This window comes from Musa acuminata, chromosome BXJ3-11 (assembly GCF_036884655.1).
Source record: "Musa acuminata AAA Group cultivar baxijiao chromosome BXJ3-11, Cavendish_Baxijiao_AAA, whole genome shotgun sequence".
In the NCBI taxonomy this organism is placed as follows: Eukaryota; Viridiplantae; Streptophyta; class Magnoliopsida; order Zingiberales; family Musaceae; genus Musa; species Musa acuminata.
In genome coordinates this window covers 30,005,904-30,024,525 of record NC_088359.1, presented here as the reverse complement: position 1 = coordinate 30,024,525, position 18,622 = coordinate 30,005,904, and the positions used below count along the sequence as shown (strand labels likewise).

Sequence of the window (18,622 nt, the reverse complement as noted above, 5' to 3'; positions counted from 1 at the left end):
TACAGAAATGAGCCATGTGTCGATGTTACACAGTGATTCCTTTTAGATTGGCAGAAGCAAAACCTGTAAGTTCTCAGCTACATCATCTATCTTTCCTGATCAAAATTTGGCCGCAATTAATGGAAGCGAGAACTGCTTCAACCTTGAGACACTGAAACCTGCAATCAATCTGAACCTGAAAACTGCTCTTGCGGCAGCATTCCTTGACACACTAACACCTTGAATCAATCTGAACCTGTGATCGAGCCAAATGCCAACCACTATTTCCGCCGGCGTCGAAGGCATTCATCCTCTGTCCAAAGCAAACATGTGACATCAGCTTTCGTGTGCTCATATGGCGGATACCGAGAAGCCCATTGTGGCGGTGACTGTAGCTTTGGAAGAGGCCACACACACGTGAATCCAATGCAGCCTTTTGTCATCACCACCTTTCCATTGATGAGTTCACTGCGCCTATTAAGATAACAAGTTCGCTTTTACTTCTGAAAGGCCATCGCTGCAGCTCTACAGTGACCATTGGATGGTCCAAAACTGTTGTTCCATTAGATTATTAATATGAGTTCCATGGGCAGTGTTGTGTTGTTTACTTATTCGACTTCAGACTTTTCTTATGAAACCAAAATTATATATATATATATATATATATATATATATATTTATTTATTTATTTATAATGTCACTATGATTAATCTTTAACGGTAGACTATCATTTGATAGTTAGCTGAAAATTGATTTACATCAGTATTTTTTTGGATTTATTATGAAGACATAAATATTAAGGATACTTTAAATATTTTAGATGGATATTGTGGAGGATCTTAATATTTAGAATGATATATATATATATATATATATATATATTACGTTATATTATATGTATTGCTCCAAAATTAATGTTTCTTTTTTTTTACCAAGATGTAAGGTAAACTGTTTCTGTCTTAAACTTATTATTTTATAATAAAATGTAATAATAATAACATATGTTGTAATTTTTATTTTATTTTATTTTTTTTTGCAAGTAAGCAAATTATCCGTATAAATCATACTTAAGAATTCATTGGTCGACGAATTCAAAAAAAAAAAAAAACCTCTAAGTTTTGATAATTTTCTTTAGAGTATTTTTTAAAAAATAATAATTTTATTATCATCATCATGATAGTATTTATCGAACGACGTTGCTTGTTACCTTTGCCCGTAGCCCACACGTGATGGAGATGATAAAAATGACGTTGAGGGCACACGAGTTACACTCCCCTTTTCTTCATTATGTAATCGATAATAAGAAGAGTTTAAAGACAACAACAACAAGCATGTAGAGTCCTATACCTCCTTAACGAGTGAGGTTACGAGTGACGACGGTGATGATATAGAGGTGATAACTAGTTAAATAGGGATAGAGATAAAATATTTTTTATATAAAAATAAGTGTTTTATAAAAATGTTTATTTCTCAGAAATTAAATAATTTTTTCTTAAAAAGTGCCCTTTCTTGATGGCAAAAGTTGCATAAGAGTGGCAGTGTGAATTGTTCATGGTGAATTGTTGGTAGCTGTAGGCCTGCAGCTGATGGACTGCGCAGTACACTCTACCAGTAGAAAGCAGATTAAAAAACAGGCAAAGAGGCAAGAAAGTGTAAGGTGGTCTTTTACTGCACCTGCTTTTCCTGTGGCCCTATCACAATCTTCCTCTCTCTCTCTCTCTCTCTCTCTCTCTCTCTCTCTGTGACAACATCACAATTACCATAGCATGGAGTGATGGAAGATCTCATGAGGTGGTGTCTGATTAAATGCATCTGAATGCTGCTGACACCCATTTGCCCCTCTCTCACTCAGCTCTTCATGTGGAGCCTTTAATTTGCAGTCACTACTGAGCTCAAAGTTTGGTTTGTGTGGACACTGACATGTGGTTGAGATCACAAGTCATATCAGTAAATGCCAATCCCAAAGCCTCACCTTGAGAAAAGAGCAACTCCAATATGATTTCATGCTGACACTGCACATGTGTAGGTTCATTCTTTTTCCATCATCTAAAACAAATACTGTACCATAAATGCTTCATGCAAGTAGAAAAAACAAAAAACTTTGGTTATACTGTCAAATCAAGATGAAGATGAAGATGAAGATACAGAGTTAGACAGACACAGAAGGAAAAGCCTTTAATATTTGGTGAGTGTTATTTCAAGATCAGCTTACTTTATGATTGTTGTTGATCCAGAAAACATTGTTGCAAGATCTTAAGGTGAACAAGAATCTTAGGGTGAAAACAGTGAAGACAGCATCAGTATATATATGGATGTGCAGTAGAGAGACATCACCTCCTCATGTATCCACACAGTCTCTGCAGAAAAAGCTGCAGATTACCCCACCATCAAGTACTGCAAAATCTCATGCTGTGCATGGCCACACAGTGAAACCAATGATTGAACCCATCTATGGGCTATGCCAATCCTGTTAAATAAAGCATAAAGCTTCTCTTCCTTTGCCCAACTTCTGCTGCTCCTCTCCCCCCCCCCAATCTTTCTTCACTCACACCAGAAGACAACAGCATCATCATTCATCCTTTCCCTTGCTGAAATCTACCTTTCTGATGCCAATTGTCAGGTTCCACACTACTACTCATTAAAGGATAATCTTCCAAAGGCAAAGATAGATGACTGCAGTCTATATTTATTGCAAAGCCAAAGTGTGTAGACTGAGGAAGACCTGGAAGCTGCTCCACATGAAGGAAGACACAGAATGAGGTCCTTCCAGGAGACTCAGAAGACATGCAATGCAACCTTTGCTCATCATCACTCGCCTTGCTTTTACTGTTCAGAGAATAAATAAATGATGAAATGCTCACATAGGAGAAGAGAGAAGGAGCTGATGTTATTGATCAAATCACATCATCAATGGCTGTTATTAGGTTCTGTCTTTGATTTCTCTTCACCCCTGTGCACAGTTTGGCAAATAACTGGGGATTGATCACATGAATATTATGTTCTGGACAGAACAAAAAAATCATTAGAATGAAAATAGTAAATTTATGGTCATGAAGCTGCAAAATGTTGGTGAAGTTTCCTTGCCAAAACCTAAAAAGTACAAAGCTGCTTCTTAGATTCTGGAAGACTTGGTGTCCTCTCTGTCTATTGTCTGAAAGATACAATGAATTGGCTTCACTGCTCATCTCTCTCTCTCTCTCTCTCTCTCTCTCTCTCATTAGTGCAGCAGTCCACATAGACATTTAAAATGATAATATTCTCCTCTTTTTATCTGTCAATAGCTCACTGCAGCCAATTGTGTACTGCCACTGTTTTCTTCATAATTAATCAGCCTAAAAAGAAAAGGTGAGGAATAATAAAGACAATGGAGGACTGAGGAGGGTGCCGTGCTCATCTGTGCAAACTCCAAAGAAAGAAATTAAAATAATAGATAAGAGAGGCAAAGAGGAAGAGATGCAGAGAGAGAGAGAGAGAGAGATGTGAGGGGAAGGAACACAAAAGAAAGCAATCAATGGAGTTCTCTTACCTTTCCTGTCTACTTATTTCTTCCCCACAAGCACACGAGTGTCATCTCCATAACTCACTGACACCTTCAACTCCTCCAGCATATTTTTATTATCTTTGTTATTATATGTAGTATTTGATGTCTTATAAATAGAGTGAGAGAGAGAGAGAGGAGAGAGAGAGAAGCAGAGGGGAAAAAAAAGAGCCTTTTTTTTCTTTTCCCCTTGGACAAAGTGGGTGGGGCGATGGGGTCTTGTTGCTCGTCCCTGCTGCCGGAGAAGCACCACCCCAGGGCAGGGCTGGCGGCGGCGGTGGAGCAGAACAATCACCTCCATTTGAACCACCACCAGCAGCAGCAACAGCGGCGGTCCTTCTCGGTTGGGATGGGGGAAAGCGGTGGCAGCGGGGGAGGTGGGGAGGTACCGGCCTTCGCCGAGTTCTCGCTGGCCGAGCTCAAGGCGGCGACGAACGGGTTCGACGCCGGGAATATCGTCTCCGAGAGCGGTGACAAGGCTCCCAACCTCGTCTACAAGGGCCGACTGAAGAACCGCCGGTGGATCGCCGTCAAGAAGTTCTCCCGGACGGCCTGGCCTGATCCCAAGCAGTTCGCTGTTCGATTCCTTCTCTTTGGCTTCTGCTTCGTTGGATTCATGTTGTTGATGCTGAAAAAAGAGGAACTTTTGATTGGGTTTTGCAGGAGGAGGCTTGGGGCGTCGGTAAATTGAGGCACCGGAGGCTGGCAAATTTGATCGGGTACTGCTGCGAAGGCGACGAGAGGCTTCTTGTTGCTGAGTATATGCCCAATGACACCCTTGCCAAACATCTTTTCCACTGTATGTTTGCTCGGGCCTTTCTTTTCCTTGTCGATCTCAAGCTCTGTTTCTTCTGTAACCTCTGTGTGGAATGGTTGTACATTGATTACCCAAGTAGACAGTAGACATATTTAGAAATGGAGATTTGCTTTATATCAAGAAAGCTGAAGGTTTCAGATTCCTGCCTTTATTATATCCAAAGTTGCCAAACCCTTGTTTGTCGGCTGATCTTAGATTGTCGGTTTATACCTAATTGTACATCGTAGATGTTACCAATCGAGTGTGGCCTTAGCTGGCAAGCAACCCTTGCTTCGGCTCATTGGAGTTTCATTCAAGATTCCTTCTTTCCCTGAATTAGTTCACACATAATTATTAACCAACCTCAAGTGTGAGCTTACTATAACAAGCTGTGATAAGCAGAAATAGCCATCAGCAGTGGTACATTGAAGTTGCTAGGAATGACCCTCTTTGAAATAGGAATCACCATCAAGGAAATGTTGTTTTTATGGTGGAGACATGTTTTTGTTTAATGCAAAATTTGATTTGCTTGTTATTATCCATTTTTCTTTGTTTTAGTTATCGTGGGAAATATTTTTTATTTTGTCCTGACAGATACAACTGTGAAAGCTTTGGTAGAGATTACGATGAGTAATCTCCTGCCTCAACAGGACCATGTGAATTTTCCATGCCACGTGTTTGCCGTGGAATGTTTTACATGTGATTATTTTTTGTGTTCCTTGTGCTGTACTTTTAAGGCGTGTGTTATGTTTGGAAGTTGATGTTTCTTTCAATCATTTTGCTTAAACAGGGGAAAATCAGACAATCGAATGGGCTATGCGTCTCAGGGTTGCATTCTATATCGCGGAAGCTTTGGAATATTGTAGTAACGAGGGACGCCCATTGTATCATGATCTCAACGCATATAGAGTCCTTTTTGATGAGGTGTCATATCTGTTTTTCCCCATTTCATAATTAATTATTCCTAAGTGTCTTCAGATATTTCTCCACATCATGCTATCATAGTTCAATGATTATGTTTACATGTTTGTGTTATATGCAGTAATTACAAGAATATGTGTATAGTTTACTACTTACTGTCACATCTTGTATATGCATTGTAATTAACGTTTGTGACAAAAAAATTGACTTGAAATATTTTCTTGTATGGACTAGGTTCAGTTTTTGTAATCCTGCAATAACTTAGGTTTTGTATTTGCTCCGTTCTTTTTCTTCTGTTTTTTGGTTAGGGTCCTCTCTATTTGGTCCAAGGGTACTGGTGATTCTGGAGTTACAATTGTACTGAGCCTCTTGTCCTCTACATATGCTCAACATAGTGAATCATTTCCATCTTTGCTTGTGGATGTAGGTTTGTGAGCCTATCCACACAGATTTTATGTGCATTTCTTTCCTACTATTTCTGTCTTGTCTTTTCTTTACTTTTTTCATACTAGCTAATAGTATCCTCAAAAAACAGATATACCTTCCACTGAATTGATCTATCTGTTGGTTCTTCGGTTGAAAATATTTGGGAACGGTGATATGCACTGTAATATGGGTGTCAGAAAGTGCATGCCTTAGAACAATTACCTTAATTTGAGTTATGAAAGTTCATTATTTTTCTAGAGCTTTAATAAGAAATGTTGATTTCCAGTATTTTTCTGGGAAACATGTCTATTTTGTCAACATAACTATGCAATGATGACTTTTCTTATATCAAAATGCTGCTCAAGTTTTTCTGTGTGTTTGCAGGATGGTGATCCACGTCTTTCTTGTTTTGGTCTAATGAAAAACAGTCGGGATGGAAAAAGTTATAGCACAAACCTAGCTTATACACCACCAGAGTATTTGAGAAATGGTATCTTCTTATGTTGCTAAAGAGAATTATTTGTTTCTTTTGAGTTTTGGGTATTTAGCATATCAGTTTAATTGAAGTGTATATATCTGTGCATGGTGAAAATTTTGCTGCAGTTATGCTTGCTGCTTCTCATGGCTTCTGCCCCATAAAGAATCATTAGTGTGTAATTGCCTTAAGAAAGTTCATGCACTCAGAGAAATATTGTTACATATGTTGGAATTTACTAACTGCCAATCGATATGTTGGAAGGTGATGCAATTTAAAAGTCGAGAGGAAAAGGAAATTAGACTTCTGGTACTAATGGGTGTGGGAGAATAAGAGAGTTCTGTATCAATTAATAAGACTAGGAAAACATATTCATGAGTCCTAATGATCTTGAAGTAATCTCATGAGGGTCAAGATGCTAAGAAACTTTAAGACAAGACGACCATAGATCTTCACTTGTGTGTTTCTTTGATATTTTAGTAATAAGGTTAGAGATCCTAGTAAACTGGAGATGGATGAGACTGACCAAATCAAGTTTAAGATTATTTTATAGTTATAGGGTAAGTAAACTATGTTGCTGGGATTACTGAAAAGAGACCAGAACTCAAATCTTCACATACAGAAAAGCTCTATAATGCATGCAAAATTGTTAAAAAGTTGACTAGATTGCTAAGAATCATGAAGTATCAGAACCTTAATTTTGATCTTGTTCAAGAAGATCTAAAAATGCATGGCAAAACTTTGATTTTCTGTTAAAAGTACAACTAATTCAACATACATTGAGGCATTTTGGAATAAGATAAATTAAGCAGATATGAATATGGTTGTAGGTGTGTCTTAAAAGAAGTGTTAGTGTTCAAAAATATAAAGGTAAGAAGTGCCTAGGTAGAGTTTTCTTCTTCTCCTTTCTCCTCTCCTTTTCTTCTATTTTTCCTCTTATCTTATCCTTTTTACTTCTAGTCTTCTTCTCTTAGTGGATGGATGTTATCATCAGTTAAAATATGGCTTAGATAGGATCCTTAACTGCAAGTTTCCGATTTCCGACCTTGTTAGATCCCTTAGCATCTCTCTCTCTTAACACACACACACACACACACACACACACACACACACACACACACACACACACACACACACACACACACACACACACACACACACACACACACACATATCTGTGTGTCTGTATCACTTATGGTGCAGTGGCAACAATGGTGGCATGCCACAGCAGCAGCAGGTGACTGGACTGACATGGACTGTGGCACATCAGAAGGCTAACGGTTTTCTGATAGCTTGTAGTCCTCACCGCAGTCTCCTTCTCTTGTTGTGCCTGTTACCACTGCTCTTCTTTTTCTCCCACCAAGTGCATTGTTGGAGATACCATGATTTGTGACTCAACATGGCAGGAATCACAACACCAACAGGTTTTTATTTCTGTATCATTCTTGGCCAAGAACATGCTTCCAGCTACTAAACTCAACCCCTTTAAGTAAATCCTGAAGAACCAGAATTTGTATGAATTAGCAGTTTAATATTTACATGCTCTTCGAACACAGTTAGTATTATAGTATTCAACAATATCAAATATGTTTTTACATCTGTTTAATCCAGCGAACAGGTTGTTTTATGGTATTGTTTGGAACTTACTGGTATTTAATACTGAAGAATTTTTTGTCAAATACTGAATTGAATATCGCAATGTCAATCCGTAAACAATCAATATTTTGGTTCTACAGGGAGGGTGACACCAGAAAGTGTGATATTTAGCTTTGGTACTGTCCTCTTGGATCTTCTCAGTGGAAAGCGCATTCCCCCAACTCATGTAAGTATTCTGACTAAGGAAATTTATGAAGAAAAAGCCCTTGTTTTCAGAAATGAAAAACAGGCTTCCAGTTTTAAACGTTTGTTTTGTTCAATCTCATATTTACCCTTGCTCTTTTGAGTCATATCAAGGAAAGAGGAAAAGACTAAAGAGAATTGCAGGTAACCAATTAAGAAACACGAAAAAAGTAAAACAAGCGTAGCATCGGAAGATCACTCATAATGTGGCACTCTGTTATTTTCTGAGAATTTGGTTCCCTTTTTGGTCATTCTGAAAATAGGGCCTTTTGTCAGCAAAATATCCTTAGGCCTTCAGTTATTCTTGATTTGCATCGTGAATATAATAGTGGAGATATAATTAGAAATCCATAGATATTGCATTTTGTGAAATATTACAATAAACCTAAAAAAACTGGCCAGCTTTAGTTTTGTTGAGTTTATGGCTTGGTTGGCCACCAGAGTTAGAAATTAAAGATCCAAGGTTGACAAGGAGTCCACCGTATACAATGGGCTATAATAAGAAACTCATGTAACTAAACCAGAGAGAACTTGGTTGTTCCTGAACTTTGCATGTTATTTATGGCACCATGATAATTAAATTAATGTATTAAAGTTCCCTCAAGCTTTGAGAAACTATAAGGGAACATTTGGACAAATGGGAAAATCCTTGAGGCAGAGGTAGTACATTTAGTAACCATGCTGATCCTATGATACTTACATATAGGACATGCAACGATTCATGTGCGTGCCAACATAGCACTTGGATTGTATGGTTCTCTTGCCAATTGGCACACTGTACTGAGTTGTTATCTGTACAAGGTCATGCCACTAAGCTGAACTACCTTTGGCAATATGTTCTCATTTGCTTTTATCAACATTCATTTTATTTCACACAGCAGTCACTCCTAATCATTTACCAACATTCATTTCTTGCTTGCAGGCTCTTGACATGATAAGAGGGAAAAATAGTTTGGTATTGATGGATTCACACCTGGAGGGGAATTTCTCTACAGAAGAGGCAACTACACTAGTTGACCTTGCTTCTCAGTGCTTGCAATATGAACCTAGGGATCGGCCCAACACAAAGAAGCTGGTTGCTACTCTTGCATCATTGCAAATCAAATTAGAGGTAATCCATTGATTTGGCTATTTGTAGATTCCCTGTATATGACTTAGGAAACATAATTTGCTGCCTGGTAAGAGTGACTGAGATGCCACTGTTTATCTTTTGTCTAGTAAGTGTAAACTAAAATTTTGATTAAGCATGGCGTGAGATTCCATTATTTAGTTTGCTGTCTAGTAATTGTTATTGGAAAATTACATTAACAAGGATGCAGATACCATCATGACAATTATTTTAATATTCAACTAAAGGGGGTAAGATATTGTGTTAAAAAGGCATTAAGTCAAATATGCCTTTGCGTGGTTACCAGATGGATCTCTGGATATTGACTTTCTTATGAGTCAAGTAATTTTCTTGGGGTTGGCATTAGACGTGCATCATTTTACCCATCATATCAATACGTGGCTATAATGCTTGCATTTTGGTGAATCTATTCAAAGCTTTGTATGTTATTAATAACCCTTGTAGACAAGTTAGTACTAGTTTTACCAAGTTTGCAGATATCAGACAAGTAGTTCTCTCATCAAATTTGCAGAAATGAAACTACTTTAACATCTTCGACATTCTCTTGTAAGCACAAATCATTGAAGTTTGCAGTTACAGTAAGAATTGTAGGCATCACTGAATACTATATTCTCCCTTGAATTATGAAACTCGAGGAAAAGATGAGAAAATATTGAGTTGTATTCAGTGAGTGGGGCAAGTTCCCCTCTATACAATTAGAATAGGAAGCCCTAGTATCTGTGAATCCTATACATATATACATGTACACATTATACATATGTTTAGGCATAGTAACTCTTAACACCATATATGTCAGGGTGGTTCAATCCACGAGAGTTTGTGGTCCTTTTGTGCAATTTCAGGCCTTGAAAATAGTAACTTAACAAACTCATTCCATAGTGCAAACGTGAACCTCCTTGCTCTTGTTCACCAGTTGCAACAAGGAGGCAATTTCTAAGAGGAAAAACAGGTTTTGACATTTTATTGCTAATAATTATCACTTGATTCATAGGGCATGAAATCTCATTTCATGATCAACTGGCAATGTGTCTGTATTAGACATGTAAGCACCCTGTTCCAAGTCACGTTGTCCTTTATCAGGTGAACATTTTGATATGATTGGCTTTCCATTGGGTTAATCTTGTTCAGGTTCTTTTTCTTTCTCCTTTCAATAGTAAATTGAAGAATGATAAGTGTATGGTGAATCTGTAATATCGGTTTTCTCTCTATTTTTTCTGAATATGTAGTCTAAGACATTTGTTCAGCACTAACTTAATATACAGACAAGATTTCCACAGCCGGTGTTATAACTGTCACTGAAAATAAATTTCATTGGTCACAGGGTTAGAAGTGCTTTGTTCTTAGGTTCCTGTAAATGTTAACTAAGTGATCTTACTGGAAACATATGAAGTATACAAACTGGTGAAAATTGCGTGTTAATCTTCTTGTCCTAATTTTTCCTCTAGTGTTGTTTAAGTTGATAATTTAAATAGTTGTTCATGTTAAAATTTTAATTTCAAATACAAACTTATAGTGTGATTATCCCCTAAAATTTGGTAGACAATTTTATGATCAGTGCAGTCATCAATAAATAAAGTGAAACAATATCGAAGTTATGACACCAACTGTGATTGTCATTAAAGGAACTACTGTGCTTGATCTGACTACCAAATGTTTATACCTTATACTACCTATAATTTTATGCTACCTATGGTAATACTTGATAGAATTGCTTGAATGATATTGCTTTTTAATTTTTTCAACATTGGTGGAACAGTGCCCTGTGTTCGATCTGTTACAAGGGTTTATTAGAAGTCATGAATGAAAGAGTCTAAGTATATTCCAGCTGATGGTCCTCTAGACATCTATCTGTAGCTAACAGATACAAAATATCAACGTCAGTGCCCCTCATCTTGGATGGCAGTGAATCTTTCTCCCTCATGGGTGGGGGAGATCCCCATGTTGTATTGGTCCCGTGTCCTTTTGACAAAAACAAGAATTTATAGTACGGCATTACTAAAACGGTCTTCAGCTGCATCATTATTTACTATCTTGAATTATGGCATTATAGTTTTCAAAATTTAGAAAATATGCTTGAGATGCTCTATTATTTGTCATTTTTCTTAATTAACAACTATTTCTTAGTGTATATGCATACATTTCTACTTTCGTCACCATGAAGTGGACATATTGTAGTCATGCTCTTCATGTGCATCTTTTGCATCCAGTGATATTGTCCAATTACAGGAGCCGTCTTATGTTATGCTGGGAATACAAAAGCCTGAGGAAGCACCTGCCACACCACCGCACCCACTTTCCCCTATGGGAGAAGCTTGCTCCAGAATGGACCTCACTGCCATCCATCAGATTTTAGTAATGACACACTACAGAGATGATGAAGGAACCAATGAGGTATATACGTGGCTCTTTTAATTAGATGTGCTCTCTGGTTGAATTTTCCCACTGTTGACAGCGTAGTGTGCTTCAAATTCAGAAAATATATTTTCTATTTCTTTTGCATCAGTTATCATTCCAAGAGTGGACGCAACAGATGAGGGATATACTGGATGCCAGAAAGAGGGGGGACTTTGCCTTTCGTGATAAAGATTTTAAGACGGCTATTGAGTGTTACTCTCAGGTACCGTACGTGACTATAAAAAGATTGTTCAGCTGTGTCATATGTGGTTCATAAAAGTTTTGAATCTCATTCTTGGATCACTAATGCTTCAAGTCTTTACCCAACACCAAACATTTGACCTGCCGAAACTGTAATGTGCTATTGACATGGCATTTTGCATGTCATTGATGAGAGTTAGCAATCATTGTCGTACCTCCCTGTTTTGCTTGTGCAGTTCTTAGATGTTGGAACTATGGTCTCACCTACGATATATGCAAGACGAAGCCTGTGTCATCTCATGTGCGATCAACCTGATGCTGCACTGAGGGATGCAATGCAAGCACAATGTGTCTATCCAGATTGGCCGACAGCATTCTACATGCAAGCAGTTGCTCTGGCCAAGCTAGACATGCAGAGCGACGCCGCCGACATGCTGCATGAAGCCACGATGCTCGAAGAGAAGAGGCAAAAAGGTGGGAAAGGTCCCTAAGAACGACAGTTCCATCTCTTCCACTGACCTTTTTGTCGACGAGAGTTGTTGCGTCAATGTATTATCCCAAGTTTCGCTCTCTGATGACATCGATCCATTTGGTGTGCCATTTCTCTTGTATCTTTTGGCACAATGTACATGCGGATTCAGCTAAAGTAGACTGCAATGTTTGTTTTAGGCAGTTTCTGTTTGTTCTATCATGGGAATTACCTCAAAGATGTTTCATTGCAGCTTGTGAGCATGTTTTCTCTATGGCATGATCCTGAAATATCCTATCGCGTCGCATGTGGAAGATCGACATGAATCAAAGATTTACGTGGTATTAGGTTAAAAAATGACCTAAGTCAACCAAATTATAGGTTAAAAGATATTGGGTCAATAAACCAAATATAAAAAATAAACAAATATAATAGGATTAACATTCAACCCTAAGTTTAATTACTTGTTATTATAAATTCGAAAATCAACAGAAAATTTTTGATATCATTAAAATATGAATCTCTTACGGGATACCTTTAAAAAAAAATCATGAATACAAAAGTTTGGAATAATTCATATAATACAATATAAAAACTATTAAATACATAAAATATTGAGAAAAGCTACCTCTTAGCCTATTGGAGATATTATCTTTAAGGATAATTTTTAAAATTAAAATATTAACACTAAATCTATGAAACTCTTTAATGAAAATATTATCATGAAACTTAATTTTTGAAATAAAATATTACTATAAAAAATCGGGTGTTAAAAGTTTGGATGTCAAATATTCTTCCAAGAATTAAAGTGTTTCTGTAAAAATTGTCTTTTCTATTATATTATATGGGAAACAACGAATCACAAAATTAACAGAGATTTATCATAGGCGATGCTTCTACATCTGTACCTGGAAACATGTCTTCCTCACCCTCTGCTTCATTCTTATTCGCCATGCTCAACTTGGGATTCTATGGACAACAAAGAACTAGAAAAAAATATCAACTAGTAAGATCAAAAACTAGTTTTTAAATGATATTATTGATCGATAGACTTTTATCTACAAATGAAATTTTAAGATTTTTAATAAAGATTGTAATATTCAAATCTTTTTAATAAAGATACTGTTTTTGAATACACCCCTCAAAATTGGACATTTATTATTAGAAAAACTTCTTTTTTCATTTTGTGCCTTTGTTATGATGTTAAATAAGTCTAAGAGGAAAAAACAAGAACATTAATTTCCTTTTCCTTTTTTAGGTAAACAATATCACTTAAAAATATTTTTTAGAAAAAAAAGTAAAGACTCAGATAAAACTAATAAAAATAAAAAAATATTTAATCATCCAATAAGTATTATTTTGTTGTGTTGTTAATTAAACTAACATATATAAAATAGGATTTCTTGATGTTTGAAGAGCCTCATCTTTGTTCTCTTATGGAATCTAAGTGGTTTAAGGATAAGTATGACATCCATCAAGAGGACCTTTAACTCTCCCTTATTCAATAAAACATGAGTAATTTGTTTAAAGAGTGAATAATAATAATTGTGTCACTACTAATTTGTTTAAAGAGAGAATAATAATAAAACATGAGTAATTTGAATGGATGAAATGTGCCACTACTAAATTCTGTCTTTCACCCCTACTTGGTAGGATTGGAAGAATTCATATGCTTAAGTGCTCCAGTGATGATCAGTGAGTTTGGGTCTCAACTCCAAATGGACAAACCTCTGTCAAGAGCATTCAGCTATCTTATTTTGCCACTCGGCAAATAGATTGAAGCAATTAATACAAAGTTGTCAGTTAAAAAAGAAGAAATTCATTGGATAAACCACACACCAAGAACAACACAATTATTATTGTTCCAATTTCTGCAACTTCTGTTGCACCCAATACTGGATCGATTCCTCATACACCCAATATAGAATCTGGCCATTTTGAAGTCAGGATTTGCTTCTAGATTCGGTCCCTCGAAATTGGCACTAGAGACTAGCGTTCAACAAAAAGTGTGCTGGTTCTGCTTTTGCCGCGCAGCCATATTTGAAAGTGCTGTATTTTCGATGTACCCCTGTCAGCTTCCCAACTCCAGCCTTGTGGTGGAAATCCACCATCAACCTCGAGCACTCACTGGGACACAATCATCAACATATGCAATAAGCATGTTAGTACTCGAATCATATCATTGTTTCTGAGAGATCAAGGAACAGATGGGGGGGACTCACAGGAGCTGGTCCTCTGAGTAGGTAGTGTGCAACTCGCAAGTTTTCGTCCAGTATCTGAACCCTCTGAGCGAACATTGGGCGGTATAGATCGCAGCAGCAGCCAGCAAAGAAGGGCGGAACTCCAGCATTTTGTACTCAACCAGACAAAGCTCAATGATGAAAAATGAAAGAAGCTCTAGCTGGTTTTGTACAGCAGGCAGTTTATATTCCCATCAGAACTATGTCATTCCTATGCTTCTATATTTCTTTAGTCCTAAAATAAAAGAGAGATTTCACCTTTTTATCAGAGTCAGCTGCCTTGAGAAACCTTCTCATGAAAACATAAGGAGTTGCCACAGACATGTTAAATTGCAAAGTGTTGATGATTAGCCTTTCCTGCTTGCAAAGATTAAATTGCATTAAACATCATATATAAGAAACAAGATGAAGGAAGAACAGGAATTTCCATGAGAACAATAACAGTAATCGTATGGTTAGTAAGAACAGCTCACAAGTTTGGAATGTAACCGGACACTATGTTTTCAGATTGTGGAGTGAATCATCTAAAGGGCCTAACTTGCTAGGAAACCCCAAGCAGCTCATCTTTTCGTTGAGTTTTGTCTAGACAACCTTTTAATCACAAATAAATCAAGAAATTTTCTTCAGCAATCAGCCTCAGAAACACAAAGGGCTTACCATTTCAAGAAGTTCTTCCTTGGTGTATGCTCGGTCACAAATGAGGATTAGATCCTCTACCACGGGAACAGATACTTCCTCGTACTTGCAAGCAAGAAACATGGCTGTAACTCCAACCAACTGAAGCTTCTTCCTCACCACCGTTTGGCTTGCCAAGAATCTATCTATGATGTTTGCAGTTAGAAAAAGAGTCTCATCCATCAACTCGAATTTGTAGTGCACCTGAAAGGGAAAGTTTCAAAAGTAATCATGCACAATGCACGAAAAAAATGGAAGATGAATGATAATTATTCCTGAAGATTAACATATGGCTGGAAAGTCATGGCCACCTCTATAAGCCAGTCAATGAGAATAGCTCTCATTTTTTCGTTGATATCAAATTGGTGGGGCATGTAATCAGGCCTTACGCAACTTGTAACCTGCACAATGATTCATCCATTACATTTCAGGTGAAGGCAAACAAGCTGATGAAGGAGCATTACATGTTTCTTCATTTTAAGCAATAACCTAGAATGGTGTTACAATCCTCCTGTAGCAAATACTCCTTCAATTAGTTTTTTTTTTTTGTGTGAGAAAAGCTAGAATTTTCTGTCTTAATCCAGCTATAGAAGATGTATGATATATAGGACGGATGAACAAGATCAAATAAGCAATGCAAGTAAATCTTTTATTATCGAATGGTAAATGCTCACCTCAGTTTTTCTATAGAATGTGTATATATCTTCTACATATTCCACGACTGCAAGTGGGTTATCCAAATCACAGCCATCAATATCCGGAATGGTCTCGATGACAAGATCCTCCATTTCAACTTCCCTGAGATTAGAGTTGTTCTGCAACATTCATGACAATTAGAATGTCACATAAATGAAGGAAATCTACCAACTGCATTATAACTCGAACAGACCATTTCTTCCTTCTCTTCTACCATGGGCGACGCTATGTCATTACTCAAACTATAATCATCCACATCGACCGCAGAAGAACTATCCGGACAGCTTGAACTCGACATCGATGGTGCCGGCGGCTTGCAATGGCTCTCATTCCCAAATCGATCATGCTGTGCGCTGGATCCCTAAACAAGACTAAGACCTCAGTAAAAGAGCAATCATGGATTACTTGACGATGTAATTTCATGAATAATACCTGCTGATCGGGCTGTGATTTGCTGGCGACGGTAGCTGCAAAGTTTCTATAGAATCGACCGATCAACCAGTTAGACCTAGACAAAGAACCACAAGAGGATGGAAAAGGAAAATGAAGATTGGTTTCAGACCAACCTCGTCACCGGCAGTGGAGCTACGAACGTTGGATTCTTGTCATCTGAACTACCATTGCTGTTCAAGGAAAAGATCGTAGGAGAAATTAGGTCAGGAGGGGATAACAATCATCCAAAGAAAAGACCAATTTTTTATGCATTACTCTGTCAATCCCGTCTTTTTGACGGCGCAAGCATATGGCGGCGCTCCCACCAAATTCCTAATATCCCTCAATGCTCTTCGATCGCCCATATCTGCGACGACAGGGAAAAGGGAGAATTCAGTCTTCTTCGGCTAAAATTTCGAAACCCAGCATCAGAATATCGAGCTGATCGATCCAAAGAATCCAAGTTTATTTCTTGGAAGAACCTCGGAAAGTCGCTGGTTTCATCGTGCCCCAGCTGTTCTCATCGACTCTTTCCATTGCCCCTCACCTAGAAATCAAAGTTAAAAATTGATCTTCCAAGAACCAGCAAAATCAACACCAATAAACGTTTCGACACCCTCCAAATTCCCCTCCTACCGCCGCTGGGTGGATTAGAATTCGACTTTTCCAAATGCCACCCTCAGCTCCCCGCGAGTTGCGATCGGGGGGCGTGGGCATGAATCAAGCTGCGTTCCCCCGTGAATCAAGCAGATCGATGCGGATTTAATGATTCTCTCTCTTCGGTGGGGTTTGGAAGGGATTAAAGAGAGGGGATGAGAAGAAAAAAGAGGAAGGAAAAGAAAAGTATTTTTCGCACGGTAATAACGGGTCGGTGTCCGTAGACGCTTCACCCGTGACGTCCAAACCAACGGCTAGTGAATCATGACCGTCGGATCCTATCTGGACGACGAGGACCGACGAAGCCGAGCCCAACGGTCACCCTCGGTTTCGAATTCTCTCGGGTTCGTCCCACTCGGCGTTTCTTCAATTCGTTCCGACAGGGGAAATCGCGGGTCCATCCGACGGTCGTCCTCGGTGGTCCCGTCGGATAGCGATCTGATAGCCGTCGGATCCTCCGATCGGGTGACGAAGGATGCCACGTGATCGCTGGCGTGAGACAGTGAGAGGCTGTCACTCACTGAATTCTGTGAATTCTATATTAGCATGAAAGCCGAGGGATCAGCAGCAGGCGTTTGCAGCGGCATCTTTGCTTCAGAGCTTTGACTAATGGAACAAGATGATGGTGTGATTTGAATGTCTCGGTCCTTCGCGTACGTTGGAGAGCTAATAATAAATGAGAGTTGACAGACTTGCTTTGCTTCTCTTCGAAAATGCACTGAAGATGGAGGTACTTTCAAGAACAATAAATCTGGTTCTGGAGTGCATGGTAGGTGTTCGACGAGTGAACTCAGCTAGCAATCTACGGATGTGCACACCTTCGTTAAATGTTCACATTAACGAAGTGTGAGAGAACGGAAAGACGCTTTCGAATGTTCAGAAAGTAGCAGCGTGAGGAGCCTATGTTCCCTGCACAGAGTACATAGCTTTTCTCTCTAGCAATGTTTATGATGACTCACTGTGCACAGACACATGCTGTTCTCTCTGTTCATCCACTTTACTTTGCATGATAACTTTTACAAGCACGAAGCATATGATTCTTCTGTTCATCCACTTTACTTTGTCTTCTTCCCCCGTCTTCTCACCCACCCAGCATCTGCAAAACCAAGCAAGGAGTTGCTCACTTGATTCAGAGAAAGAGAAGAATATATCTGATATCTTTTTTGCTGAACATGATCAGCTTAGCTTAACTTGCCTTCAGATGGTAAGCTTCTTCAGACTACTACGTAAATGCTCCCAAGTGTGCTCACCACAGCCACCTCCATGATGCATTTTAAGCCTGTCAAATATTTCACATGATGATGAACTCTGCTTCCCTTCCCTTACTGACTTGACTAGTGATCTTGTAATTTGACTGAGGACTTGCTACTTTTCTCTGCGCTTCTTTGTTTCCAATGTAGTTTGGACAAGACTGCAGTTAATTGTAGCATTTAAGACACATCTGACTACATTTATAGCAGTTCTGGTTTAATAATGTGATATGATATACAACTCAATCAAAGCATATCTTATTGATTGCTAAAGACATTCTTTGGTATTTCTTATATTAATCTTATGTTATATCTTATATATATATTTTTTAAAATATATGATTTGACTAATTGATCCATCACTTCAATTATTGATGGGCTTTATTTTCTTTTCTGTAAAGAATAAATAATGAATACCAGTTTTGATCTCAGAACATTCTGACCTTTATATTTTGATTTTGGTAATAAGTTAAGCCATTTATTAAACCAATGTTAACTGGAATTC

At 38.0% G+C, this 18,622-nt stretch overlaps 2 protein-coding genes across 3 annotated transcripts; one reads left to right on the top strand and one right to left on the bottom strand.

Annotated features, from left to right (window-relative positions):
- The first annotated feature begins 3,449 nt into the window (after positions 1-3,449).
- LOC135653392 (serine/threonine-protein kinase BSK1-like) lies at positions 3,450-12,366 on the top strand. Its single transcript, XM_065175317.1, has 9 exons — positions 3,450-4,094; positions 4,181-4,316; positions 5,104-5,237; positions 6,045-6,150; positions 7,872-7,957; positions 8,897-9,085; positions 11,330-11,494; positions 11,607-11,720; positions 11,935-12,366. Exons 1-9 carry the CDS (start codon positions 3,729-3,731, stop codon positions 12,187-12,189), a joined length of 1,551 nt encoding a protein of 516 aa, XP_065031389.1. The 5' UTR covers positions 3,450-3,728; the 3' UTR covers positions 12,190-12,366.
- Positions 12,367-13,896: 1,530 nt separating this feature from the next.
- Positions 13,897-17,021, bottom strand: LOC135652876 (G2/mitotic-specific cyclin-2-like). 2 transcript variants are annotated; one of them, XM_065174178.1, is made up of 12 exons: positions 16,847-17,021; positions 16,693-16,757; positions 16,487-16,577; positions 16,345-16,401; positions 16,211-16,256; positions 15,972-16,139; positions 15,757-15,897; positions 15,394-15,483; positions 15,065-15,286; positions 14,666-14,764; positions 14,390-14,568; positions 13,897-14,294 (listed from the first exon to the last, which is right to left on the bottom strand). In XM_065174178.1, the coding sequence occupies exons 2-12, from the start codon at positions 16,745-16,747 to the stop codon at positions 14,150-14,152; spliced, it is 1,293 nt and encodes a 430-aa protein (XP_065030250.1). In that variant the 5' UTR covers positions 16,748-16,757; positions 16,847-17,021; the 3' UTR covers positions 13,897-14,149. The 2 variants fall into 2 exon arrangements, with proteins under 2 accessions (XP_065030250.1, XP_065030251.1); XM_065174179.1 differs by lacking the exon at positions 16,693-16,757 and having other exon boundaries at positions 13,971-14,294; positions 16,758-16,898.
- Positions 17,022-18,622: the final 1,601 nt, after the last annotated feature.